General features: G+C 52.2%; 1 protein-coding gene across 1 annotated transcript in view; it reads left to right on the top strand.

Annotated features, from left to right (window-relative positions):
* Positions 1-5,138, top strand: part of Mn1 (MN1 proto-oncogene, transcriptional regulator) — a 44,764-nt gene extending 39,626 nt beyond the window's left edge. Inside the window, exon 3 of the mRNA XM_008846119.2 lies at positions 2,642-5,138. Coding sequence (XP_008844341.1) covers positions 2,642-2,817 — 176 coding nt within the window. The 3' untranslated portion in view covers positions 2,818-5,138. The remainder of the gene's footprint in view (positions 1-2,641) is intronic.
* Positions 5,139-9,589: the final 4,451 nt, after the last annotated feature.

A 9,589-nucleotide genomic window follows, 5' to 3' on the forward strand; every position in this document is an offset into this window, starting at 1 on the left:
TCATGCCTGTTCAGTCAAGAACTACAGAACCATATTCTCTCTTCAAAGGACACCCTGTGAACACCAGACTAAGGGTGATAGCAAGGCCCTGCTGAGGCTGGGGATCCTGTGCCCATGCTGTGTGATATTAGGCCAGACCCTCACCTTCTCTGAGTTGTTCCTCAGAAGGGAAGGGCAGTGTGCTGCTGGCTTGTTGGGGGTTGGAATTAGACAGCCCTGTATTTCACCCCAGGACACATCATGCTTAGGAAGTGTGGAGCCTGGGGATGGAAGCAGAGAGTTATGGGAGTGGGTTTACCCCAGGCTTCTAGTCTTTGTTGCTTAGGAAACACCCACGTCCCCTCACCTTGATGGGCTCTGCAGCCACAGGGCTTATCATTCCCAGCCCTGCCTGGCTCATCTCTGCTTTAAGGAATTCCATCTCTTAGTACCTCTGTCTTGCTCTCTTTGGAATGGGCACAGCAGTGGCTGTGAGTCTCTTGAGGGGTTGACCGGTGCCCTGTTAAATCTCGCAGTCTGGAGCAACTTCACAGGGGTGCTTCTGGGAGCAAGACACGAGTGGGCAGCCTTGCTAGAAGCTGGGGTTGTATGTGCCAACACCTCCACCATACTGAGGTGCCCTGGGTTTCTACTAGTACTAATTAGCCTGTGACCTGCATTCAGAGTCTCAGCTTCTACAAAATGGATGAAGACACATGTCTGGGCAGGAGGAGGGCTACCTGGCTGGACTTCAGAAAAAGGGAGCTTCTAGGTGGCTCCCTTCTGACTCGGGGGCACACTTAACAGCTCTTGTCTGGGAACCTCTGTGTATCAGGCCATCACCCGGCCCCAAGCAGATGATGGTTCCTCTGCTTCACCAAGATCAGAGATGAACAGTGGTTGAGCTGAGTCACACAGCAGTGGGCCTGCCACTCCAGAGTGACAGCAATTGATCACAGACTGGCACTGCCTATGACATCACTGTTAGCTCAGGAGGAGGGCCAAGACCTGTCTGGCCTGTTCCTGGCTGGATCCAGGGGGCTAACACCATGCCTGCTTATTGACCAAATAAGTCTGGGTACCTTCCCTAGCCAATAGGTCTCAAAGTCTCGAGTGGGGCCCTCAGCTGCGGAGGCCTGCCTGTCCTAGGTGATAGGGCTCACCCTCCTGGGTGTATCTTCTCTGCAGGCTGGGGCCAGGTTCTGGGGCCACCTCCTTTTAATCCCAGGGGCTGGGCAGGGTGGGCTGGAACTGGCTGAGCCTGTAATGATGAAGGTTGGTGGGTCATGAAGTTCAGTATCTGGGTGTACTCCCTCAGCCAGAGTTGTCCCCACCCCCCAATTTCAGCTTTCCTCGCATCTACAGAATTCACTCTTAGCTCATATTCAAGCCTAGCTCTTTGTACTTTCCTGGTGGTATGGCTTTGTGTGCTTTGGCCTAATTCATACTAATGTGTAGGTGGTTGTCCGGTCCTTTCCTAGGGCATGTCTGGCACAGATGTGGCTGTGACCTAGGGTTGTTCTGGTTCTGTGTGACCAACCCGTGAGAAGGGGGTTGAGGTGGTTTCCCTTGAGGGTATGAAGGAACCATGGACCACCTTGCCTCAGCATCCTTTGAGGGACAGCTATGGACTGCAGTTTGGAGCATCTGTGATCTAAGAGGCCTGACTGTCTACTACTGTGAGCACTTCATGGCACTTTACAGTTTGTACAGACACCTGAGTGCAGTGACAGCCTTTCTGGCTGACGGTTGTGAGGCCCATGTGACAGGACGTGGGTCCCTTTGTGTGGCTAGAATTGGAGTCTCTGGTGAGAACTGTGTCTCCAGGGAAGTATCTGTGCCTTTTTGGGCTTTAGACTCCCCATCTATAGAGCAGAGGACTGGAAGACTAAGCCTGAAGGATGGGAAGGGTGGAGGACATAGCAGGTGCCCCACAGTCTCCACCCCTTGCCACTCCACCCCATCCCAAGCTACTTCTACTGAGCACATTCCTGTACCCCATGGAGGCGTAGAACCTTCTGGGTGGGAGGCTGCAGAAGTGTGACTGCACTCTGACCTCTGCCCGCCCTGTGTGGTGCCAGGCTGGTCCCCACTGGGTCCTCCTCCATCCTGCTGGTGTCCCTCGGAGGGCATGTTCTCCCCACATCTCCTGGGTAGGCCATCCCTGACTCTCTGTTTTCTTAGCTCTAAAGTGGAGGTGAGAGTCCTTAGCTCCTAGTGGTCTAGGAGTTTAAGGGATGTGGTCTGTGAGTTTAAGGAGGTTCTGAGCACATAGTAGGCCCTCAATAAGCCTATCTACAGGATCACAGAGTGCTATGATCTGCTCCTGACAGTTCTGGCAAACTCTCCACACCTTTGATGTGCTTCCAGATCATTCGCTTCAGGAAGCCACCTGACTTTCTCTATGTCCTCACAGTCTCTTTTTTGGAAATGCCAATCCATCAGAGGTGAACAAACTCTGACTTTACCTGCCTGTCTCCTGCTTCCCAAGGGAGAGGCTGAGAGCTGGGGTGGTGATGGAGGGCTTCTTTAGCCTCTGAGACTGTGTCCAGCCAGGAAAGAGGATCAGCCCTGCCCTTCACCTTGTCCTCTCCTGTTGTCCCCCCCGGATCTCCCTCTGAGTCAGCCAACCACTAACTTGTCATCTTTTCTTTCCCCACAGCCCACGATCTTCCCACCAACAAGCCCTCGGCCACCCAGCCCGGCAGCCACCTGCAGTGCCTGACCGTCCACTGCACAGATGGTGACCCAAAGGCCCGAACCTCCGTGCCCACCTGGCGGTCCCTGCACTCTGACATCTCCAACCGATTTGGGACTTTCGTGGCCGCCCTGACTTGAGCCCATGGGAGTGTGTCCCCCACCCACCCTTGCAGGGCCTGTGGCTGAGTGGACTATTTCTTTTTGGTTGGTACCTGCTTAGTGGCATTCAGAATGGGAAGGGTTAATTTAAAGGGGCAGGGGGGATAAAAAGAACCTCAACATTTTTTTTTAAAAAGAAACTGTATGCCACAGTGTGTCACCACAGCAGCCCTCAGCCCTTAGCAAACGTTGGCCCAAGCCATTCCCCTGTTAGAAAGCCCCCAATTTCTGTACTCGGCAAATGTTCTAAAAGGGCCGGGCCTTGTTAAATTCAGGCTGGGTGTATTTGTTATTTCATAAGACAAGAGTTGCTTTTCTTTTTTATTCTCTTAGATTCTTTCTTCCTCCCCCTCCCCTTCTCTCTCCGTTTTGCTTTGTTCACTGCTTATTAAAATGGAATTCTTGGAGAAAGGTATTCTGGAATATTGCCGGGTGGGAACTGTGGTGTCATCACAGTCTTAAATATCAATATGGACTGTCATCAGTGAGGAGCCGCTGGAACTGGGCTTTTCTGCTCCCTGAGAACATGGAACTATTTTCCTTGCCCTCCTGGGCCCTCAGCTGGCTTCTGTCCCCTCCCACTGGGAGTCATCCCTCTGATCCTTCCTGGGTTGTGTCCTAGACACTGGGATGTTGTATCTAGTGCCTGGAGAAAGGGGGCCACAGGGCCGAGAGCTGTTCTCTCCTTTCCTGTGCCTCCCCCACTGTACCCTCTGCCATCACTGGGCTGAGTAGGGAGGCCTTGTGGTCCTTGCAGGGGCCACAGGAGGAGAAGCCCATTCTCCTAATTCTTTGGTGGGTCTGTACCCCAAGATGGTGGCCTGCATGCCCCCAGCTCTTCCAGTGTCTCTTGGCCCAACCCAAGTGACTGCATCCCTGGGAGAAGGCAGCTAGACTTGGCTTGCAACTCTCCCTTCTCTGATCCTGTGGTTCCCTTGCAGGGCTGGGAGGGGAAGACAGCAAGTGATTTCACCATGTCTGTTCCTGGGTCTTGGTTTTCCCTCTAAAACTAAGGGACCACCCCTGCTCTTGGATTTGATTTCATTCTGATTTAAAATCAGAGCCCTGCCCCACATGTCCCATGGGGTAGGCACATCCCCACCAGCAGACATACTGGTGTGGCTCTAGGTCAGGGTATGGTGGATCCACTGGAGGCCTGTGTGACCCACCATGGTGGATGTGTAGATCCCAGGGAAGGTCAGCCCAGACCTACCTGTCCTGCTCCAGGTCAGCTTTTGTTGTGAGCATGTCTTTCTGAGATTGCTCCTCTATGAGCCTCTCCCTGACCCTATAAACTTGACAGAACCCCCCTTTTCTTAGCAAGTAGCCTGAAGATTTGGGGCTCTCCAGATACCCATAGTGTTTGTTCCAAGGGACCTTCAGCTACTGGAGCCACTTGCAGAAAGTTGGCCCTCCTCTTCCCTGTGGCATCTTTCCTTGGCTGCCTCTTAGCAGAGGTCTGAGCCGTGGTCTGTACTTGTCGCCTGGGCAGTGTGATGAGGGCCCAGAGGGTTGAAAGAAGCAGGTGGTATGGGCCGATGAACAGGAAGGGCCCTCTGTTCTTCGACCAAAGGGATGAAGGACGGCTCCCCACTTCATGGGCCACAGGAGCATCTTCCAGGCTCTGGGCCAGACTTTATGTCCCTCAGGGTTTATGATGTCTCAGCTGTCGGAGAAGGCCAGCCTTTCGCTTTCCAAACAGGAAAATGTGTCCTTCATTGCTTAAGGCTGGGGAGCAAAGTGTTTTAATTTGTGTCTCTGAACTTCCCAGCACCTAGTCCACGCACACAACCACCAGCACGTGGTTCTGGTCACCTCCAAGCCCCTTCTGAAATTTCCAATGTTCTTGCTCCCCACGACCCCAGGGTGGAACAGCTTTTAAAATAGCCTTAAGCAAAAGGATGTCGTTTTGTTAAATTTAGTTTAATGAGAAGAATAAAATCAAATGAAAACCATGCCAGAGCCCAGAGCCTGGGAACACTGTAATCAGTGCTGCGAAGCCAACTAAGCCAACTGGGAGGGGGAGGGGAGAGCCACGCCCCTTATTGCACATGTAAATTAGGAAAACTCCGCGGTGTGTTACGCGAGCCTGTAAGCTTTTTTGACTCTTAAGAGAAAATCATTTCTGAAATGCTTGGTTGGAAGACTGTGACAACAGCTCATGAAACTGAGTGGTATTTTTTTCTTTCTTTTTTAAAAAAAATATGTAAAGTTCAGTCTTCCGTATTCATGCATACTGTATATACGTGTATATGTTTTGCTGAGCAGCTTAAATAACAATAAATATGACGTTAATGGTGTCTGGGTATGTTTGTGGGTAGGGCTGCTTCCTTACTACAGGGTCCTTTTTGAAAGTGTGTGTGGTGAGCACATGTGTGTATGTGTGTGTGATGCAGGATTTCTCACTAAACCCAGGTCTCACCAATTTGGTGAATCTAGCTAGCCAGCTTGCTCTGGGGTTCCCCTGTCTCTGCCTGGTATTTCCATGGGTTCTGGGGATCTGAACTCTCGTCCTCACCTTTGTGTGGCAAGCACTTTAATCCACTGTGCCATCTCCCCAGCCCCTACAGGGTGTGGTGTGTGTGTGTGTGTGTGTGTTCCATGGAAAGCTGGAATGGAGGTCTGAGTGAGCAGACCTGGGTGCAGGCATATGTATATGTATACATACATGTGCCGATATCATTCTGTGTCAGGTTCCTCAGGGGCTTCACTGCCTTGGTGCTGTTCCCCCTGGGCCCCATCACTCTGCGGGCACAGTGGGCGCTTATCCTGGACAGATGTTTCATCCTCCATGGCTCCTGCCCACTGGGTCCCAGAAGGATTTTTCTTCCCTGTAGTGACAACCACAGTCTCCAGCCCTGTGTCAGAGGAACTGCCTGAGTCAAGAATGTCTGCAGTGGGGCAGCAGGGCAGGAGAGTGTGAAGCCCCAGGGGGTTGTGGGCAGTGGGGCAGCAGGGCAGGAGAGTGTGAAGCCCCAGGGGGTTGTGGGCAGTGGGGCAGCAGGGCAGGAGAGTGTGAAGCCCCAGGGGGTTGTGGGCAGTGGGGCAGCAGGGCAGGAGAGTGTGAAGCCCCAGGGGGTTGTGGGATGGTGACCCTCCTGGGGTCTGTGCCATGCAAAACCTCATGGTGTCCATCTGATGTTTGGGTCAGAAGCCACTTTTAGCCTCAGATCTAGGGCAGCCTCTACTTCTTTGACTTCAAGATAGAGCAAAGACTGTGGATGTAGCTCAGTGATGGAATGCCTGCCTAGAATGTGCCAAGGCCCTGGGATTCACCTCATGCCTTGCAGGGGCACAAATACCTTCCAATTTGAAGGCTACCCATCATCTCCCATGTTCCAATCCCAGCTTCACTGTGTCACAGATGCCCCGGCCCACCCCTTCCAGCCTTTGCATCTTTTTTTTTAAATTAATTTTTTAAGATTATTTTTATTTTATGTGTATGTATATATTGCCTGCATGTAAGCAAGTGCACCCATGTCATGCAGTGCCCGTGGAGGACAGAAGAGGCTGTCGGATCCCCTGGGACTGGAGTTAGGGACAGTTGTTAGCTGCCATGTGGGTTCTGGGATTTGAATCTGGGTCTTCTGTAAGAACAGTCAGTATTCTTAACCGCTGAGCCATATCTCCAGCCCCAGCCTTTGCGTCTTTAATGATATATTCCTCACAGAGTGGCCCCTAAAACAGTGGCAGCAGAAACCCAGAAAGAGGCTTGCTAGCCTCACCTTGCTGGCCTGCCTGAGTTGGACCCTGAGACCTCTGGCCACACAGAGCTGTAATGGTGTGCCTGCTTCTATCCCAGCCCACAGCCCATCAAGTGCCCTGGATCTGGATGGTGGAAAGTGGGAGGACAGGCAGCAGTGACACTGGCCAGTCTGCATGGGCCCAGTGGCATGCACACCACCACAGGTGCTGCCACCACCCTCTGCCCCTGGGAGTTTATAATATCCAACAGGCTCCTGGCTGATCCCCAGATGGGCAGGAAGCTGGCCTTCCAGGTCATCTGCACCCCTATCTCAGGAGCAAAGGATGCTTTGGGGAAAGTTGCTTCCCATAATGCTTTGAAGTTGGGTTTGAGGCTCACCTGGTCTTCAGAAGGCAGGCAGTGACCTTCCTGAGCCTCAGTTTCCCCAGTGGGGGAGTGTGCACAGAGTGTTCACTGATGACCCCACAGAGCTGGTCTGTGGGCATAGGAGAGCAGAGCCAGACCTGGGGTGAGGGCAGATGGGAGACCTGAGTCTCCCTCCTAAAAGACACTGCAGGTACATGAAATCTAAAACTTTCTGCTTGAATGCAGCAGGATTTAGTTCCTAATGTGGGCAGGGAGCCATAAAATTCCCAGGAGCCAGAGATGAGGTCCAGTGAGGTATGTCACAGACCACTGATATGTCACTGACTCCCCACAGCCATCTGGGCTGGGGTTTGACCATCCCATTTTCCAGACGAGAAAATAGGCTAGGGGAGACCAAAGGCTCGGGTTAGAAAGTGGTTTGAGTCCCACTGGGACTGACCCACAGGCCTCCCTGTCCTTAAAATATCTGCAGTCTAGAAATGGGACATGGGGAGTAAGCTGAGAATTTCAAGTGAGGAGCACGTGTCTAGGTAACTGTAGTGGTGTGACGGTCTTGAGGGCTTCCTCCAGCAGGGCACGTCAGGTAGGGTTTTGAAGAATAGGAGTTTATACTGTTTATCTCAGTATAGAAATTGACCCTGATTCTTCAGATTTTTTTCTTTCGAGTTTAAGTCATCTTTATCGACATAATAGTATATTTGTCACAACACAATAGCTTAAGACTAGGCCCTCTATATTCAACTTAAATTGGAGGAGCTTAAAAATCTTGTACCATTGAAAGGTTCATCGCCAGGGTAACACTATTTTACGATCAGGACACAAGGGTGGAGTGTGTGTGCCCGGTGGGCAGCAGGAGTCGCCAGGTCGATGAAATGTGTGAGGGGGTGAGGAGGTGTGTGGCTCTGCAGCTTTGGAATTAGGACCAAGAGCAAGCAGCAGCTGGGCAGGCAGGAACCCAGGACATGTGCTGCAACAGAGGGGTGTGCTGGCCCTGGAGAGGACCGACGGGCTCAGCGGCAAGTGGGTGCCACTCACAGCTGGGCCTTTCCACACCAACAAAGAAATCCCATCTTAATGTGTCTCTTCTCACACCTCAGGCTGGATCCCTTCTCTGCCCTGCGCTGACAATCCGGGGGGACAAGGAACAGATGATGGCCAGGGATCCTGGCCTCACTTGGGTCAGGAGCTGGGCTAGGGTGGAGATCAGCAACAGGGTAGTGGGATAAGGAGTCTAGGTAGACAGGTTGGTGGGTCACAGCCCAGGGCCCAAAGCCTAGAGTTCATTCTCTGTACCCCAGTTTCCTTGTCTGTAATGTGGGAAGGAAGGGCAGGGTCCTGGTTAGTGTCAACTTGACACAACATAGAGTCACCTGGGACCTCCTAAAGGTCTTCCAGAATCTGCATTCTCATTAGTGGTGGTTCCTTTAGCTGTTTGCTTCTCAAGGTCAGTGGACTCTCTGGCCCCTCCCCGACCAATGTGACCATGGGAGGGACATCTGCCATGTGACCCAGGTCCTCAGACAGACACAACTCCACCCATACTTCCATTCCTACATACCTGGTCTCTAAGTGGGGTGTGGTGTCCCCCACCTGGAATCCTAGCAGGGTACTCAGGAGGCCAAAGCAGGAGGTAGGTAGGCCAGCCTGGGCTACAACACATTAAAACAAACCCACATTCTCTTTCTACTGGAAGGAGCCTGTGTAGAGACTATAGAATTGAGCTTTCTTTAGGGAGAACAGTGTGGGCTTTGGGCTCCTGCTGGGAGAAGTTATGCTTCTAGAGTGTTCCTCAGTTGAGTGCCCAGCACTTAGTAAGTGCTCAATAAACAAGAAATCATCTGAATATCACACAATGGGTTTTTGGCCTGAACAGGCCATATGATTGGTGTGACACATTATTTCTGCTGTTTGTTGCTATGGGGTTGAGGGACTCAGCATCCCTGGTCCTCCTGCCCCGGGTCCATGAATAACAAAGCCAAACACTTGGATTTTTGTGAGTCAATGGTGCATAGTGACGAGTGGGGCAGAGTGAAGGTGGGGAGGATCCACAAAAAAGGCAGTGTTGCCCATACAGGGTGGTGGGAAGATGCAAGTGTGGTCACCCCAGGGTCCCACAGGATGGCATGGGTTGAGCTGAGTGCTCTTTACTTGGGAGGATGTGGGCAGGGACAGTACACAGAAGGATGCCCAGCCTCGGTTTTCTTTTTAAAAAGTTGAAAAGGACACCAGGGCCAGACTGGAGCAGGGGTTCCCCTATGAAGGACGGGGCATGGAGGACCCCACATTGCACAATGTGGAGAAGACAGGTCCTTGGCAGAGTCCAGCCTTTGTCCCTGCCTAGGCTGAGCCACCAGGATGGACTTGGGGTAAGCATTGACTTCTACAAATGTACCCCTCACTTCTTATGGTGCTGGAGTTTAGGAGATCAGTGTCAGGGGTTTGGGGGGAGGGTGGTTCATACCTGAGTGTCACAGGCACTTGGGGAGAGGCACGAGCACACTGGTCTGGGTCTCCTCCTCTTTTAAAAAGCCCTAATACCACCATAGGCCCCTCATGGCCCTGTCTAACCTACTTCACCCTACTTCACCTCCAACCCCACCAACATAGGTCCTGTGGGGTTCAGTTTCAGCATGAATAATAAGGCCAGATACCCAGACTGAGTGACGGGGTAGGGTAAGA

This window comes from Nannospalax galili, unplaced genomic scaffold (genome assembly GCF_000622305.1).
Source record: "Nannospalax galili isolate Female #2095 unplaced genomic scaffold, S.galili_v1.0 scaffold1922, whole genome shotgun sequence".
NCBI lineage: Eukaryota > Metazoa > Chordata > Mammalia > Rodentia > Spalacidae > Nannospalax > Nannospalax galili.